At 43.2% G+C, this 19,218-nt stretch overlaps 1 protein-coding gene across 1 annotated transcript in view; it reads right to left on the bottom strand.

The window, feature by feature from the left end:
• adamts17 (ADAM metallopeptidase with thrombospondin type 1 motif, 17) overlaps window positions 1-19,218 on the bottom strand; it is a 357,749-nt gene that overhangs the window by 276,956 nt on the left and 61,575 nt on the right. The window contains 1 exon segment of the mRNA XM_052040638.1: window positions 2,780-2,823. Within this exon segment, the coding sequence (XP_051896598.1) occupies window positions 2,780-2,823 (44 nt within the window).

The following is a 19,218-nucleotide window of genomic DNA, read 5'->3' as shown; positions in this document are numbered from 1 at the left end:
AGAGGCGTGAGTGGAGGGACAACACAGGAAACAAAAGCAAGATCATGATTCACACTATAACACTTCTAGAGGAGGCAAAGTGTAACAGTTCAAGCAACAGGAGAGTAAGAGTGTTAAGATCGAAGAACAGGTATGACAGGCTTAAGTGGAATATCGGTGAGATAGAACAAGTCTAGAGTGCTGAATAATATCTTCAAATTGGAGAAATATATGGTGATGAATTTATTCCAGAAGACGATACAGCATCTACCACTGACAAAGAATTAAAGGTGGGATCACATTTGACAGCAGAAGGGAGGAGGTGAGATTGATTTTCGCACATTCTCCAGACCAGGAGGCAGTCACAGTCTGAAACCTGATCACAATTAAAAAGGACCAAGTGTTTGAGAAAGTCAGACAACAGACTGAACCTGTCTTTGCTGTAAATACCTGAACCATTCTTTCAAAGAAAAGCAGTGTGCTCTATTTGTAATTATATCTGTGAATGAGTCATATGTGTATGTGTGAGAGACAGATGTGATGACATAATCGTTCACGTGACCTAAGCACACATGGTGATTGTTGTTGCTCTTCAATAAAGTGTTAACACATGTGCTGAAACTCTTGGATTATCTAATGCATCTACCCACCACTCTGCAGTAGTGTTTCACAGACCAGCTCCCAGTACACCACAGAAACAACCCAGAACAACCCAATCTCATCAATGATCAAAATGATCTGTGACCTCTGAATCAGAACCCACTGCCTAAAATCCAGTTCTGTCAACTCAGCCCTCGGCAGTCTACTAGCAAGTGATACAAATCTGTATTAACTGGCTAACTCCAAGCAAAGCCAATGGTAAACTCAACTGTGATAGTTTTTGAATTATACAGCATTGATCATGTCTGCTTCCAGTCCAGATATCCTGAGGGACACATCCTTCTGAATGCACTTGCCAATTTCTTACATAATAAGCCTCTATTACAGGAAAAGGTGGCCAGTCATCTTGAGGTAGAGAGAAATCTGCCCAGCAGCAGAAAGTAAGCATCAAGATGTCCTCAGGATACCTCTGAGCAATTAGGATCAAACTCCTCCCAAACTGTTACCACAATTAGACACTGTGGTGTTGAAGGAACAATCTAGGTTACACCACTTCAGCAGCAGGATGTGTTCATAGGAGCAGGAGGAGGTCATGCTGCCCACATTCCCATTCCACTATTCAAGCAGAACAAGATGGATTTGCACCTCATTTCTATTTACTCCAGGTCTCTCAACAGTCTTACCTAATGAAATTCAATTAGTCTCAGTCCTGGACAGTTCCACTGGCACCCAAAATACACAGCTGCTTGAGGTAAAGGGTTCCAAATTTCTGCTACCCTTTGTAAGAAACATGCTTCCTCATTTCATTTCCAAAAGTGCAAGCTGGGACCGCAAGGCTGAGGTCCCTTCCTATGGATTCTTCCAACTGAACAAATATTTTCTCTACATCAACCCTACTTCACACATTAAACTTCCCTCCTGTAGACTCGTTGCTTGTTGTATACCCTGTACATGTACTGGAAACTTTATATACATCTTGCCGAATTGGAAGCTTGCTGTATATTCTGCAATGTGAACTGGGTTTCTGTGCATCAGAGTCTGCTGTGCATTTTAGTTGCAAGTTAGGTTCCTATTTTACAGTCTGCTTGTGAAATGGATTCCTGCTGTATGCTCTGCCTGTGAATTGGTGGCTATTGTACACTCTAGTTGTGATTGGGTTCCTATTGTCCTCTCCGCCTGTGAATTAGTTCCTGGGTGCCTGTTATACACCCCGCCCTGTGAATTGACACATGCCTATGAACAAGCTACCTGATGTACACCCACTTTTGAAATGGATAACTGTTGTATAACCATTTGCTTCACTTCTTTTGTGGACGTAAACAGGCAGGGTGTGAAACAAACGACTGATTCACAACTATCAATATCCTTCTGGAGTTCATGATGAAAATTACTCCCCGTAATTCCTACATTACTTGTGCAATTCTATACCAGTGATTTCATTACCACATCTTGGTCTGATTGTAAAAGTCATCACTACAATCCAATGAAACTAATATTTCACTAGTAACACAGCTCCATTTAAACACAATCATCGATTCCAAAGGTCTGGGTTAATCTAAGATTAATAAAGCAGTATGGAATGCCAAATTGCCAGAGTTCCACTAAATCTCCTCAGCTCTCCATTTTCCACAATTCCGAGTAGAAATTGTTTTCAATGGAAGCATCGGTCCATCTCAGAATTTGACACATGGTTAAAAATTTGTAAATATGATTAAAAGGAAAACAATCGAATTCTGCAGAACCTACCAAACTTATTGAAGCAGAGCATTCAGAACAAATGACTAAAATGGGTTTAACTGAGCCATGTACACCAACCCTGGAATAAAGACGGGCAGTTCCCAGAGGTAGGGTGGGAGGGGTGTGTTTGCTGGGGCGGAGTACAGAGAAGAGACCTGGGCATGTTTGCACATGGCTGGTAGATTGAGAGCTCTGCGATCATGAATTCAAATAAGTCTTCACGTCAGGAGTGGAATCTTGTAGTCCTGAGGCTTGCATCTCTATCCGAATCAATCTATAAGTGTGGTGTGAACTTCATGCTAAACAACTCTTAAAAACAAACATCACAATAAACTGTAGATATAGCTTTGATGAAGAACTCTAAAATGCAAGAACAAATTCTCATGAGATCAGTAATTCAATTGTCAATCAATTTTTTTTTACGCACAAATGATTTTTTTTACTTCAAGGAACTTTTACTCACCCACAGTATCACAGGGTTCATCTTTATGTACACAGAAGTCAGTCCTGCAAACAAATGGGAAGAAGGGATAACTTTCTGAAGATAATCCTTCATGTTTCCCTGACACAACTAGAAAACTAGGCAGCATTAGAGGCAATGCTGCAAAATGATGCTTGTTAAATGACAAATTCAAAGCACAGGACTCTCCACTCAAAGATGAGTTTTAGTACAGTGTATGATGAGTGTTATTGGGTGGGGAGAGAATTAGTGGAGGTATGTTGGTGGTGCATGTGGATGGGAGGGTGGGGGAGTTAATAGCAGGGTGCATGGGCATCGTCTGTGGGGGAGAATGTTGGTGGCAAGAGCGGGAAATAGAGGGGTACAGCGATCTGTGTGTGTGGATAGTGTCATTGGGGTGTATGGGTGGCTGTTAGTGAGCTTTATTGGTGAGGAGCAGGGGTAATATCAATGAAGAGCACGGGTCGCTCCTTGTGGAGTCATGTGTTTATGGGGTATTGGTGGGCCATATGGATGGGTGCATGAGCCTGTGTAGTGGACAGGGGCTGATGGGCTCTACAATGAGAGATCATTTCACATCAGCTTCAGTCCAGCGAGCTACTCTAGAAGCAAAGGACTGAAGTATATAACGAACAATAAAAACAATACACAAGCAAGGAGACAATAAACAATTCAGAAGGATTCTTTTGAGCTAAGGGTTGTAGTCAACATTAAATCAATATCATCAATGTCACAGTAAGAGATGACACACAGTGGCAGGTGGACCATGGGGAGTGTCAGTACTGACCATGTGCAGTATGACTATCTTCAGGCTGAGGGATGAATCCCTAAACTGGCAAAGGCTTTCTCTCCCCACCTCTCCAGGGAGACTGGTCAGCTGGCTATGTGTAACTACACCTCACCAGGGCTGGATGAGCTGACCAGTTGATCTTCCCTGTCCATTTCTTCACGGTTCTGACATACCACATAAACTTCATGAAAAGGAACTGTGATCCAAGTTTCCATGATATTTTAAGATGAAAATGGCCCTCCCACTTCTAATCTGAACCAGACCAACAGGATCAACAGATGAGCTTTTCTTACTGCCACAAGTTTATGTGCAGACCTCCTCTCTCATTGTTGAATAAATGCATGATTGGTGCTTTTAGACATGCTTCCTTCCTTCTACAATGGTAACCAGAACTGCAGAAGGACCTTCAACTCCCCAGAGCACTGGACAGCTTTCTATTACACTCAAATTCAGCTAGTCATAAACACCACCCAGTGTTCCGGCCTTTTGTTAATTGCTACTGAGTTCTGACTGTGAATGTGGAATTAAGTTTCTGATAGCTCTTCTCCCACTTCTCTCTAGGAAATCCTATATTGCAGACAGAAAGCACAGACTTTGATATTTTACTTTCAAGATCCAGTAACTTACTTCAATGAATCTAGATCAGAATAAAATGAAAATGCTGGAAATGCTCAGTGAGTTTGTCCACACCAAACTTTACTTGCCATCTGTCAGCTCACTTTATACACCACTGATGATCTGGGCTGCCTCCTTTGAGTCCTTAATCTATCCTTCATAAGCTAAACTAACTACTTGCACTGAATCTGCGAACCTGGACATCAGGAACAGGAAATATATCAGCAATTCTTGTTCAACAACATCTGTCCTTATAACTACTGCATCCTACTATTTATTTTGTCCCTAATTCTCTTCAAAATGTTTTGTTACATTCCTGATCCTTCTGGTTCCAGTTAGACCTTATGCTGGATGTAGTTGAAAGAGCTACCACACCACAAGCCAAATCTCTAGCTGGCACCTTACTTCCAAAGGACTTGTGGAGTTGGAGAGGAACCTATTGTCCACACTACCCACAGATCACCTCCATCAAATACGCTCAAATCAAGCACCCTATCAAAGTTCTTTGGAAGTTTAGGAAGACTCTTTCTATTGCTTCCTCCATTGCTTTATCATGTTACAATCTCAGCATGTGTTATGAGACTGCGTAGCCAAGATTGGGCTGATGAGTTTGTTATCCACCTAATATGTACTGGTCATGCTTGAACATGACTCCCAGCTTCAAGTTCCTGGGAGTGAATATCACCAACAATCTGTCCTGGACAAACCATGTGGATGCCATGGCCAAGAAAGCTCACCAGCGCCTCTACTTCCTCAGGAGGCTAAAGAAATTTGGTTTGTCACCTTTGACTCTCACCAACTTTTACTTATGCACCATAGAAAGCATCCTATCAGGATGTATCACGGCTTGGTATGGCAACTGCTCTGCCCAAGACCGCAAGAAGCTGCAGGGAGTTGTGAACACAGCCCAGCACATTACGGACACCAGTCTCCCCTCCTTGGACTCTGTCTTTACCTCTCGTTGTCTTGGTGAAGCAGCCAGCATAATCAAAGATCCCACCCACCTGGGACATTCTCTCTTCTCTCCTCTTCCATCGGGTAGAAGGTACAGGAGCCTGAGGGCATGTACCACCAGACTTAAGGACAGCTTCTACCCCACAGTGATAAGACTATTGAACAGTTCCCTTATACAGTGAGATGGACTATGACCTATGACCTCACAATCTACCTTGTTGTGACCTTGCACCTTATTGCACTGCACTTTCTCTGTAGCTGTGACACTTTACTCTGTACTGTTACTGTTTTTTTTACCTGTACTACATCAATGCACTCTGTACTAACTTAATGTAACTGCACTGTGTAATGAATTGACCTGTAAGATTGGTTTGTAAGACAAGTTTTTCACTGTACCTCGGTACAAGTGACAATAATAAACCAATACCAATACATAGGAACTATCTGTCAACCACCCTCCAGCCCTCACTTGATGTTCCCAGTTAACCGGTCAAGTTTCCTGCTCAAGATATCAACTGCCTCTACCAGTGCACCTCACTGATACTGAAACCCGAATTAACACCATTAACTTTAACAATAACCTTGCTTTAAATAGCAGCATTAACATAAAAGATTCCCTGCTCCCCTCATTATTAAAAGAAGTCTGAGATATTAGAAATGACCAAACACTTGGTCAATGGGGTAGGTTTTACGAAGAGTCTGAAAGGAGGAATGATGAGCAAGGAGGAGAGCCAGGGATCTAGAATTCTAGAGCCAGGGATCTTGGCAGTTGAAGGCAAGGCCACCAACTGTAGAGGACATGCATTAGGAGATAATCAGGAGGCTAGAATCAGAGGACAGAAGAAAGATCAGAGGGTTATAGGGCTAGAGGAGGATGAGGGAGCAAAGCCAAGGAGAGACCTGAAAATGAATGAGAACTTTCAGATCAAGCTAAATAAAAATCAAAACAAAGCCACATATGCTGGAAATCTGAATTAGAAACAGAAAATATTGGAAAAGGTCAGGCTGCATCTGTGGAAAGAGAAACAAGTTAACACTTCAGGTTTGAGACCCTTCATCAGAACACCCAGAGACATTTGCCAAGTAAATAGATGTGTCTGTGGATGGTCAAGAGCTCATCGAAGACAAGGAGGAAAAAAGGGTGAACAAAACTAAATGGACAGGCGGAAAAATCAGTGCTAAGAACCTCTTCAAGGATGGAATTCCTGGAAGAAAAGTGACAGTAAATGAAAATTTAAAAAAAACTGAAGCTGCTGGAAATCAAACATTAAAAAAGGAAATGCTGGAAAAACTCAGCAGATCAGGCAGCATCTGTGGAAAGGGAAAGAGTTAACCTTACAGGTCTAAGAACCTCTGACAGTTCTGTGTCGGGTATCAGGCCTGAAATGCTAGCTGTTTCTCTTTCCACAGATGCTGCCTGACCCACTGAGTTTTTCCAGCATTTTCTGTTATTGCTTAAAGTCAAGGTGTTGCTTAACCGCGAGGTGGTGCAGGCCAACGAGGTGGGCTGACTGGCAAACGGGACCTGGTGCGAGTTCGGAAATTGGATGAGCTCAGCCTTACATAGTGGGAACTGGGAGACAACTGAGAGAGTGCTGGAATCATCAAGTCTATCGTTAACAAGACAAGGATCAGGTTTCAGTACAGGCAGTCAGGCTATGCTACAGAGGAGGAACTCTCTCCCTGAATGACAACCTGGATATGTGGTCCAATGCTCATTCCAGGGCTAAGTAATGCACTATTTTCAAATAGGGTAATTCAGTACAGAAACAGGCCCTCGGCCCAGCTGGACAGGCTCTTTGGCCCAAATGGGTTAGACTGGTTTAGACTGAGAAACAAAGCACCATAAGTCTGAAATAAAACAAGATGATGATGTTGGTGATCCTCCATAGGTCAGGCAGCATCTGGGGAGATAGAAAGAGTCAAAGACCTCTTATCAGAAGCAAGAAATGCTGGAAATCTTAAATCTTGTTTTAGGTTGCGGGAAAAGGGGGTGGAGGAAACATAGGGAAGCACTGTGGAGACAGGAGAGATTGGGCTTCACAAGTGGTGGTGTTGCCAGCTGAAGGTGGATGGTGAAGGCTGGTGAATAATAGGAGGTACGTCTGGAGAAGGTAGAAATAAGAGATGGATAAGATCTGAAATTACCAGCAGAAATATCTCTTTGACCTCACATGATCCTACCTCCAATTCCTTCCAACAGAACCCTCCATCAACCCAGCACCAGTGTATTCCCGATTTCTTCAATCCTTCAGGTTCAACGCTGCCACATGCATTTTATGTCTTATACTTTTTTTTGTAAATTTCCCCACCCCTCATAATATTTCTTCCATTGACAAAAACTAAAGGAACTGCGTCCACTATGCATCAATATCTTGTATTCACCAGCCCCACCCTATTCAGTGGTGGGCCTGGAGGCTAAAGAAAAGAAATACTTGCACAAAGAAGCACCATTCACAACTTCCAGAAGTCCTGAGGCACTTTAGAACCACAAAGATACTTTGGAAGTGGCAGACGCAGTCAATTTACACACAAATCACACAGCATCAAGGAGAAAATGGACAGACAAGCTAAGGATATTCAGGGGATAAATACCGTGCAGGATACGAGGTAAACTGGCCTGCACTTGTTTCAAATAGTGCCATGGTATGTGTCACATCAGCCTGACCTTACAGAGGGGCATAGGTAGGGTGAATGCGTACAATCTTTTTCCCAGATAAGGGAATCAAGAACTAGAGGGCATAGGTTTAAGGTGAGGGGGGAGAGATTTAATAGGAACCTGAGGGGTAACTTTTTCACCTAGAGTGTGATCAGTGTATGGAATGAGCTGCCAGAGGAAGTGGTTGAGACAGGTACATATCAACATTTAGAAGTTACTTGGACAGGTACACGGATAGGAAAGATTTAGCGGGCAAATGGGACTTGCTTAGATGGGAATCTTGGTCGGAATGGACCAGTTAAGCCAAATGGCCCATTTCCGTGGTGTATGACTCTATGAATGAGCAGGTGCACACTGGTTTAACCTGAAAGAGTTCTCCTTTGATAGAACAGCACTCCTTTGGGAAACCAGAGTGAAGGTAGGCAGAGACTAGACAATAAATGGGATGGGTAACTTGGGTGGCTGATTTGTGGCTGAATATTTAGTGCTATTCTTAAAGATCAATTCACCCCAAGCAGCTTTGACAACTAATTCACCAAATGTCTAACCTTTGAGGACTATAGTTTTGGAGTCTTTGGGTGTCACATTCTCAAGAAGTTTTTCTCTTGAGAAAAAAATGAGATGCATTTGCATTCCTGTTATAAGAATTCCAGCATCCAATCCTGGGTGTTAATTTGTGGCAAAGGCATTTAACTTCAACAACTTTGAAAGACTGCTGCTTCTGAGCATTGTTGCAGAAACAAATAATAGTTAAAAGAATGGAAATGCATTAACTGAAACTATAACACACCAATTCTGATTCACAACAGCTGCATTATGTGACTTGAGGAGCCCAATGATTTCTTACAAAAATCAGGGCATAGTAGGCACAATATTAGCAGTTTATTAAATGAAGAAGATAAATGTAAAAAACAGGGTAAGCAGAGCAAAGTGGGCTTTGATTTTGCTGCAGTCCGGCTGGAGAAACAGGTCTGCAGTCAAGCGCTGGCAGTCAACACTGGGATTACATTGGCAAGGAGCAGGTTGGCTTCCAGTCAGGGCAGCTGCCAGATCCATGGCAGACTGCCTTCCAAGTGGAACTGGTCCCAAGGGAGAGTTCCATGACGCACAGTCGTCAGCAATGTTACAAATTACCTTTATTCAGAGAAAACTTAAATACACAAAAGACCCCACTGGACCAGTCTTGGCTTAAATTCAGAGTGCACTTGGGATCTGGAGCTGTTCAAATTAGCCAAAGAACTGTTTTTATCTGCACAGGCAGAATTTATTGTAGAGCCACCTTAGCACAATTACTGCATGGTATTAGCTATGGCAGAACTATTTACAAGTTCAATGTTCACAAGAGTACAGGGGGTGATTTAAAAGCACATCCTTATGTCAGGGCTGAATTTGTTGTGAAGCTTTTAAAATAGTTTTGCACAATAAAATTTTCAAAAATGTTAATGCAATGAATGTCTAAGTACTTGTCTTCCCAAAACACTCAGTATTACATCATGCAGGAATGCAGATTTATACATTACATTAAAAATCTCACAGGTGCTTTATTTTAACTGCCTTCGAAGCCTTGTCACAGCTTGGCTCATTACCAGGACAGTGTCAGACCCTCTTGGTTCAGGTTTATTATTTTAACCATTTTCACATAACTGAAATATTCTTCGCCAAGACTGAATTATTTTTTTAAAGCAGATTTTGTTCTGTGGAACTTCCTGGCCAAAGGGAGTAGGGCAAGCTGTCATCCCTCACCTGTGCACTGCAATTCCAGGCACCAACCACAGTACACAACACACTGATGTGAAATAACATGATGTGGATCACATGCAAATGGGCCTTGAGTGATGTGAATCTTAAATCCATCTGTACACCTTAGTTCCATAACTTTACAGAACAAAACTCCTGTTTTGAAATTTGCAGAGTTCCAGACAGAGCCATAGAGAAATGCAGTGCAGAATCAGGCCCTTCAGCCCAACTCGTCCATGCCAACCAAGTTGCCCATCTGAGCTAGTTCTACTTGCCTGCATTTGTCCCATATCCCTCTAAACCTTTCCTATCCATGTACCTGTCCAAGTGTCTTTTAAGATCTCCCCATCTTTTTTTCCTGGAACTGATGGTTGTTCAAATGTTATCCCTGTCATGGTTCCGAGTGCTGGCCCTCGATTCAGCTCCACTGATGGTGCCTCATTGTGCAGCACATGGAGTCCATGCACTACTAATCACATAACACACATCTGAGCCCCAGCAGGAGACTAGCATAAGAGCCCTGGTTTCACTAGCACTAGTTGCCAGAGTACTGGTCAACCTTTGGGTATATGTTGTCTTCTGGCTGCTTAGAGTTGTCAACTCTTGAACAGTCCCAGTTTCATTGTTCCTCTTAGGATATCCAATTTTCGTGATGGAACCCCACCTCAGAGCCCCGAGGCAAGATTCCTTCCGGTTGCTGCCTGCGTTTGGTTCTGAGGAAGCATCCTGACTCCAGTCCCATACCAGTGCACTGCATTTGGGTTCTCTGCGAGCTTGCTCTTTGCTTGACATTGTGAGAGAATACTTTGGCTGCCATGAACCCAGCGGATATGAATCCCTTGTATGAAGCCCTCACCAGCCAGGGCTCACTTCTGGGCTGGTACAACCAGCAGCGCTGGGAGGTTATGGCAGATTGCTGTACCCTAGCAGTGAATGTTGGGCAGGTCAGCGAACGGATCAGCTGAGACTCTGCTCTTCTTACCTCCTCCACTCCGGGAACTGTCTGACCAGCCCGGACAAACTGTAGGAGCATCACCCTATGGTTCAATGACCTGACCACCCAAAGAACCGCATGTACCTGACCCAGAACCCTACACTGGGGATCTGGGAAAATGCTGGTCCTTCCTACTACAATGCTCGTTAGTATTTGAGGAGTGACCCTCCATGTACACCACTGAGAGATCCAAGATCTCATTTATCGTGGGGTTGTTGTGAGGAAGTGTGCTGGAATGGGCCACTGCCATCTGGGACAATCAGCCAGAGACCTGCTCCTCATTTCACACCTTCATCGAGGAAATGAGAAAGGACTTCGACCATTCCATCAGGGGTAAGGAGGCAACCAAACAATTACTCACCCTCCGTCAGGGTTACCGCAGCGTCGTGGAATACTCCGTGGAGTTCCGGACGTTAGCGGCCGACTCGGGGTGGAATGAGGAGGCTCTCTGGGGGGTTTTCGGCAAGGCCTCTGCAACAGGATAAAGGACAAGTGTGTGTAGTGGTCTGATAAGTAAGTTGGCAGAATACACAAAAATTGGCAGAGTTGTGGATAATGAGGAAGGTTGTCAAAGGATTCAGCAGGATATACAGTATATCAGTTGGAAATGTGGGCAGACAATAGGCAGATGGAATTTAATCCAGATAAATGGCAGGTATGCACTTAGGGAGGACAAATGTAAGAGGAATGTATACAGTAAATGGCAGGACCCTTAGGAGCATTGATGTACAGAAGATCTTGGGATGCAAGTCTGTAGATCCCTGAAATATATAAGGTGGTAAAGAAGGCATACAGCATACCTGCTGCCTTCGGTAGGGGTATTGAATATAAAAGTCGAAGTCATGTTGCAGTTGTGTAAAGCTTTAGTCAGGCCACATTTGGAGTACTGTGTGCAGTTCTGGTCGCCACACTGTAAGAAAGATGTGGAGGCTTTGGAGAAGGTGCAGAAGAGATTCAACAGGATGTTCCCTGGATTAGAGATTATTTTCTCGGATTGTTTTCTCTGGACTGTTGGAGACTGAGAGGCGACCTGATCAAAGTGTATAAAATTATGAGAGGTGTAGACAGGGTTGATAGAGTCCTTCTCCCAGGATAGAAATGTCAAATACTAGACAGCATAGCTTTAAGGTGAAAAGGAGAAAGTTTAAAGGAGATTTATGTGGCAAGTTTTATTTTACAGAGTGGTAGATGCCTGGTATGCATTGCCAGGGGAAGTGGTGAAAGCAGATACAATAGCAAAGTTAAGCAGCACATGAACAGGCAGGGTATGGAGGGATATTGACCATGTGCAGGCAGATGTGCAGCAAAATTGGCATTATGGTCGGCACAGACATCATGGGCTGAAGAGCCTGCTCCTGTGCTGTATTGATCTGTGCTCCATGCCTCCTAAAGGAGGATGCCATGGGATTTTACTTTACCATTTAACATAAGCTTGAAAGCTACTCTTGCCTGGGGTGATGAGACGGAGGAATTTTGCACGCGGCTAAATCTTGTCGGTAACAGCTCTTCCACTGGAGGACAACAACTTAACTTCCGCCTCTGCAGACAACTTGCTCATTGCAACAATATCTGCTTTGTGGAGAAGCCTCAAGTCTATCTCCAGGTGTATGGTGCAATACTGCCATCAGTTCACACAAACTCTGCGAATACTGGAAACAGTAAGACCCGGCATGGAACTGAAACAGGAATATTGCCCTTCACTGGTCAATGTCAAAAAAACCCATGCAGATAATTCTGGTATAGAGGACGCTTGGGAACGATACAGAAATCTGGCTGCCTGAATACAGCTGTTGGGAAAGTAATGCTGCATTGGAACATCTGGAGAGACAAATTAAAAGATGTGTTTCGACTGGATATTTGAAAACTCAGGCAAGACAAAACAGGTGCCTGAGGTGTTATCATTCCCAAAGCACTGAGTAAAAATAAACGGGGAAATACATCACTAATAGCACAATGACCAGCAGACAACAGCACTAATGGGACTTCCAGCACATAGCAATCATTTAGCATCAAACAGTAAATGATCAGTTTCTTTGCAGCAGCCTGCTCTGATCTAATTAGAGGAGTGAAGACTAGGTTGCACTGTGGGTAACTTATCTGTGGATAATGACAACCCATGGGAAGCAGCGGCTGCTTTGCTTCCTACAAGCTGTTTGTGCTGACGTTTGTATGTCAGTAATCAGTAGATTCAGATTTCAGGCAATTAATAGTGCACAGGAGATGAGGGTTTTGTTGGAGGGAATTGTTAAGAACTAGAATGTACTGTCTGAAAATGATGGGCAAAGCAAATTCAGTAACAACTTTGGAAAAAGTAAATACTTGGAGAAAAAATATTCAGGACTGCAGGCTAAGATAATTGTAAAGTCCTTTCAAAGTGTTAACACAGAAACGATGGACTGAATGGCCCCCCTCTGTGCTGTAAATATCTACCTTACAACAGTTCTGGTGCAAAGACTCACAAAACCAGAGGAAATCTTGTAAACTCCTGCTCGTGGTCCCTTTGGATCAACCACCTGCCACAGCTTCCCATTTCAAACTTCCACCAAACATGTTACAGCTGGGACACTGGTCAGACTGAAAGGGTCACATTGTTTGAATTGGCCTACAACTACTTGATTTATGGAGTCAATAAGTTCTTCTTTCTACAGTTAAATTCTTCCCACTTATCATATTCCTACTTCCACAATATTCAGGTTTCATGAAGGACACCATCACAAAATCTCCATGCACAGTAGTTCAAAGTAGACATTAATCTCTTTCTCAAAATAATGCTCCAGTTATTAAACCTCCTGAAAGTCCAGCTGGGGGCCTGCATTCTATCCACCACCCTATAAAACACAGGGAGCATCTCTCAATAGCAACTGCACTTGTAGTTAATTGGTGATTCGCATGGAATGAAATGTCCCAAGGCATTCTCAGTACAGGCATCCAAGTCAGTGCTGAACAAGTTTTGGACTAGTTTTGTCAGAGCTATGCTAGCAATCCCTGCACTCTCAGGAAATGCACAGACATGTAGAAGTTAATGACAAAACGTAGTAGGAGTTCTGCTACATTACTAGATTATTTTACTTTGCTAGGGAACATTATATTAGCAGATCGTGCAATCGGCTCATTACATCAGTTATGGTTCCTTGAATCCTTGAATCACTTACTTGGGATAACTGTGGTATCCTGAACTCAGGTGCTGTCTGTGTGGAGTTCTCCTTGTGACTATGTAGGTTTCCCAGTTTCCTCCCACATCCCAAAGATATTCTGGTTAGTAGGTTAATTGGCCACTTTAAGTTACCCTTTGCGATGGGGGGGGGGGGGGGGGGGAGAGAGGGAGGGGTTTAAAGGATCACAGAGCAATTGATGGGCAAGTGAGGGAAAATGGGCTACTGGGAAATGCGGGGGAATGGGATTGATGGGAATGCTCTGAGAGTCAGGCAGAGGTTCGATGGGCCCAATGTCTTCCTATACTGAGGAGATATGAAATAAGATATTGGCAGATTGTTACTTTACTAGCATTACGATATCATATTGTACTGCACCGGCCCCAAAGACAAGTTCTTCACTGTACCTCGGTACAAGTGACAATAATAAACTAATACCAATAATCGCCTCAGCAACTATACCAGGCATTCATGCTTTAGGCACAGGTAGCTTCAGGAAAACTTGACAGAACTATTTAAAACCAAAAAGGTCAAGATAAGACAAACAGAGAAAGCGCTCCTAAAGATCGAGGGGTGAACAAAAAGATGCCACTGATATCTGGTGATTGAGGAGGAACTCTTATGCAATGCGCAGTCAAGGTTTGGAATCCACTATTCGAAGGAGTGAGGGTAAAGATTAAATAATGACCTTCAATAGGAAACTGGAGAAATAGTTGGAGAACAGATTTCAGTGATGTAGGGGAACACTTCCATACAAGAGCACGATTTTAAAGCAGTCCTACCTTTCTGATACCGGTCCCGTTCTCAACTTCTCCGGAAAATCACCCATAAAATGAAAACACTTGTCCCAAGCCCATATGTCCCATTACTCACTTGCTCCAATGGGGTGTTCTGGCAAGTTTACTAATACCGCTGCTTAATCGAGGTAAAGTGTTTGGGGTATTGCTCTGTGCATAATTTTGTTTTACTCATTCATTTGTTGTGATGTGACTGTGACTATAGGCAAGGCCAGCATTTAATCCCCAAGCCTAATTATCCTTGAGCAGGACCTCAAAGGTAGTAATCTTTGGATTGTTGCCTGTGCCATGCACCAGTGAGGGTAAGAATAGGTTGATTTGGCAAATGAATGTGTGGCTGAGGAATTGGTGCAGGGGGCAGGGTTTCAGATTTGTGGATCACTGGGATCTCTTCTGGGGAAGATATGACCTGTACAAAAGGGATGGGTTACAACTGAACTAGAGGGGGACCAATATTCTTGCAGTCAGGTTTGCGAGAGCTATTGCGGAGGGTTTAAACTAGTTTGGCAGGGGGATGGGAACACAAGTGATAGGTCAGAGATGGGGCAGTTGGTGTACAGGTTGATGTAGCATTGTAGAGATACTGTGAGGAAGGATAGCTAGTTGATAGGGCAAGATTGCAGTCAGTTGAATGGGTTGAAGTGTGTCTATTTTAATGCGAGAAGTATCAGGAACAAGAGTGATGAACTTAGAGCATGGGTCAGTACATGGAACTACGATGTTGTGGCCATTACAGAGACTTGGCTGTCACAAGGGCAGGAATGGCTGCTGGATGTTCCAGGGTTTAGATGTTTCAAAAGGGACAGGGAGGGAGGTAAAAAAGGTGGGGGAGGTGCGAGATGTCCCGGGTTCAAATCCCGGACGAGCCCCCAATTTTGTCACGAACCAGCAACAAAAGAAACACACTGAGCATGATTCAGTGTTAAAAACTATTTTATTAATCGCTACTTATGATAATACGAAAAATAGAAGTAAAAATGTTAGTATGTTAGAATTCAAAAATGTTAAACCTTGAACGTTAACCCCAAAAACTAAACTCTTCGTGTGTGTGTGTGACAAAGTCCCAAACTCCAAGTTCAGGAATGGTTCTTAAAGTTCAGTTCTGCAAGCCATAAGGTGAAACATGAGCAAGGGCTTCTTCAACAACCACTGTTGTCTGAAGATAAGACGTAGACGTAGAGAAACATAGAGAGAGTAAATACGAAATCCAAATGTTCCACGATGGAACCCAAACGACACTTCAGTGTTTACTCGGTAGTGACTTCCTCACCCCGAAAAGCATCCGAATCGTGGTCGTCCACACACAAATACCTGTTTCCTTCTCCTCTGCCTCAAACTTTAACCGAATTAGTTCCCGTTCCCGTTCAGCCTCTAACTTCATCCGAGTTAGCTCTCGTTCAGCCTCTAATTTCTTTTGCTCTCGTTCAGCCTCTAATTTCTTTTGCTCTCGTTCAGCCTCTATCTTCAACTGGGTTTGCTCTTGTTCAGCCTCTATCTTTGCCAGCTGCACCTGTGCCTCAGAAATTGCTATTTCACTGCCAGGAAACTGTTTTAACACTTCCTTCTCAAACACTTTCTTTTCCACATAATGGCCAGCTATCAGTCTCTGAATATCTGCCTTTCTCATAGACTGCTTTACTTCTGTAAGGTTTAGCCTTGTAGCAATCTTTATCAGATCATCCTTTTTCACCACCTCCAATCCCTTTTGGGTTGGTGACTCCAGAAATGCCTTAATATCCATTGCTGTTGGTTTCCACACACACAAGCCAATTAAAAAGAATTTATCAGACCTCCCTCAACAATCTTTGGATTGAATCCCGAACAAATCTCGTCAATCTGGGGAACGATCCCAGATGACACTCATTAATCTTTGGGTTGGATCCCGGACGAGCCCCCAATTTAATCTCTGGTTTACCTGGATTGTCCTTATAACTCTTTTGAAAGGTTTTAGGTTGTCCCCATTTGGATTTATGGGTTAAAGCATAATCATCTGCCAACCTAGCAGTTTCTTGTAAAATTTCCACTCCCTTTTCATTTAAATATGTTGTTAATTCAGCTGGAACACATCTTTTAAAGTCTTCTATTAATATCAATTCTTTCACTTTATCAAAATCCCCATCTACATTTTTAGCCATGCACCATCGTTCAAAACATATTCTCCTTCCATTGGCAAATTCCATATAAGTCTGATCTGCAGATTTCCTCAAGTCTCTAAATTTTTGTCTATGAGCTTCAGGTACCAATTCATAGGCTTTTAACACAGCTTGTTTTACCTTAGTATAATCAGCTGCATCCTCAACAAAGCAGAATAAGCTTTTTGAGCTTTACCTTTAATCACACTCTGTACTATAAGAGCCCATCCTTCCTTTGGCCAGTTTGAACTCACAGCAACCTTTTCAAAATGTTGGAAATACTGATCAACCTGATCTTCCTCAAAAGGAGGGACTAATCGAACCTCTCTGCTGGCTAAAAACCCATCATCAGAATCAGATTCCAAACTCTTTTGCTTCATTTGTAACTCATGCTGCCTCTGTTTTTCCTTCTCCTCTATCTGTTAATGGAACACACCAGTACCCTTTTAATAGGTCAATCTTTGTAAGAAATTTTTCCTTTCCCACTCTGTCTATGCAATCATCCACCCTAGGAATAGGGTAAGCATCTGACTTTGTTACAGCATTCACTTTCCTGTAATCTGTGCAAAATCTAACAGTTCCATCAGGTTTAGGTACAATAACACAGGGCGAACTCCAGTTTGAAGTAGAATGTCTAATAATATCATTTTCCAACATGTATTTTATCTCCTGATCAACAAGTTTACTTTTTTCCATATTCATTCTATATGGGTGTTGTTTGATTGGTTTTGCATCCCCAACATCAACATCATGGGTAATTATCAATGTTCTGTTTGGAACATCTGGGAACAGATTTTTAAATTTTCAGGGACAGTATCACTGCTGCAGAAAGGGAGGACGTCATGGAGGGATCGTCCACTAAGTCAGTGTGAGTGGAGGTCAGAAACAGGAAGGGAGCAATCACTCTATTGGGAATATTCTATAGGCCTCCAAATAGCAACAGAGACACCGAGGAACAGATCAAGAGGCAGATTTTGGAAAGGTGCAAAAATAACAGGGTTGTTCTCACGGGTGATTTCAACTTCCCTAATATTGATTGGCACCTCCTTAGTGCAAAAGGTTTGGATGGGGTGGAACTTGTTACGTGTGTCCAGGAAGAATTCCCGACGCAATATGTAGACGGGCCAACTAGAGGAGAGGCCATTCTGGATCTGGTACTAGGCAATGAACCTGATCAGGTGTCAGATCTCTCAGTGGGTGAGCATTTCGGAGACAGTGACCACAACTCCAGATGGCATGGGAAAGTATTTAATGGGGGGGAGGGGGAATTAGGATGCTATTAGGCAGCAACTTGGGAGTGTAAATTAGGAGTGTAAATTGGGAGCAGATGTACTCAGGGAAATGCACAATGGGAATGTGGAGGTTGTTTAGAGATCACTTGCAGGGGGTTCTGGATAGGTTTGTCCCACTGAGGCAGGAAAAGGATGGTAGGGTGAAGGAACCATGGTTGACAAGAGATGTGGAATATCCATTGAAGAGGAAGAAAGAAGCTTACTTAAGGTTCAGGAAGCAAGGATCAGGCAGGGCTCCAGAGAGTTACAAGGTAGCCAGGAAGGAGCTTAAGAATGGACATAGGAGAGTGAGAAGGGGGCATTTTGACGAGTAGGATTAAAGAAAACCCCGAGGTGTTCTACTCATACGTGAAGAACAGGAGGATGACCAGAGTGAAGGTAGGATCGGATAGGGATAGAGGAGAAAACATGTGCCTGGAGTCGGAGGAGGTAGGGGAGGTCCTTGATGAATACTTTGCTTCAGAATTCACCTGTGAGACAAACCTTGACATTTGTAAGGACAGCGTAAAACAGGTTAATAAACTAGAACATGTCGATGTTAAGGAGAAGGATATGCTGGAACCTTTGAAAAATGTTAGGATGGATAAGTCCCCAGGGCCAGACGGGTTATATCCCAGGATACCATGGGAAGTGAGGGAAGAGATTTCTGAGCCTTTGGCAATGATCTTTGCATCCTCACTGGCCACAGGAGTAGTAGCAGATGATTGGAGGGTGGCAAATGTTATTCCTTTGTTCAAGAAAGGGAGTAGGGATAATGCTGGGATTTATAGACCAGTGAGTCTTACTTCAGTGGTGGGCAAAATTATTGGAAAAGATTCTTAATGTCAGGATTTATGAACATTTGGAGAAGCATAGTCTGATGAGGGATAGTTAGCATGGCTCTGTGAGGGGCAAATCATGCCTCATGAGCCTGATTGAATTCTTTGAAGATGAGACAAAACACATTGATGAGGATAGAGCAGTGGATGTGCTGTCTCTGGACTTTAGTAAGGTGTTTGATAAGGTTCCCCATGATAGGCTCATTCAGAAGGTCAGGAGGCATGGGATCCAGGGAAACTTGACTGTGTGGATTCGGAATTGGCTTGCCCATAGTAGGCAGAGGGTGGCTGTAGATGGAGTGTATCCTGCCTGGAGGTCGGTGACCAGTGGAGTTCCACAGGGATTTGTTCTGGGACCCCTGCTCTTTGTGATTTTTATAAATGACTTGGATGAGGATGTGGAAGAGTGAGGTGACCTGATACAGCTGTACAAGATGATAAGAGGCAATAGATCGAGTGGACAGCCAGACACTTATTCCCAGGTCAGAAATGGCTAACATGA

Source organism: Pristis pectinata, chromosome 28 (genome assembly GCF_009764475.1).
Source record: "Pristis pectinata isolate sPriPec2 chromosome 28, sPriPec2.1.pri, whole genome shotgun sequence".
Taxonomy (NCBI): Eukaryota; Metazoa; Chordata; class Chondrichthyes; order Rhinopristiformes; family Pristidae; genus Pristis; species Pristis pectinata.
The sequence above is the reverse complement of the archived record's forward strand: the minus strand, read 5'-3'. Positions and strand labels throughout refer to the sequence as shown.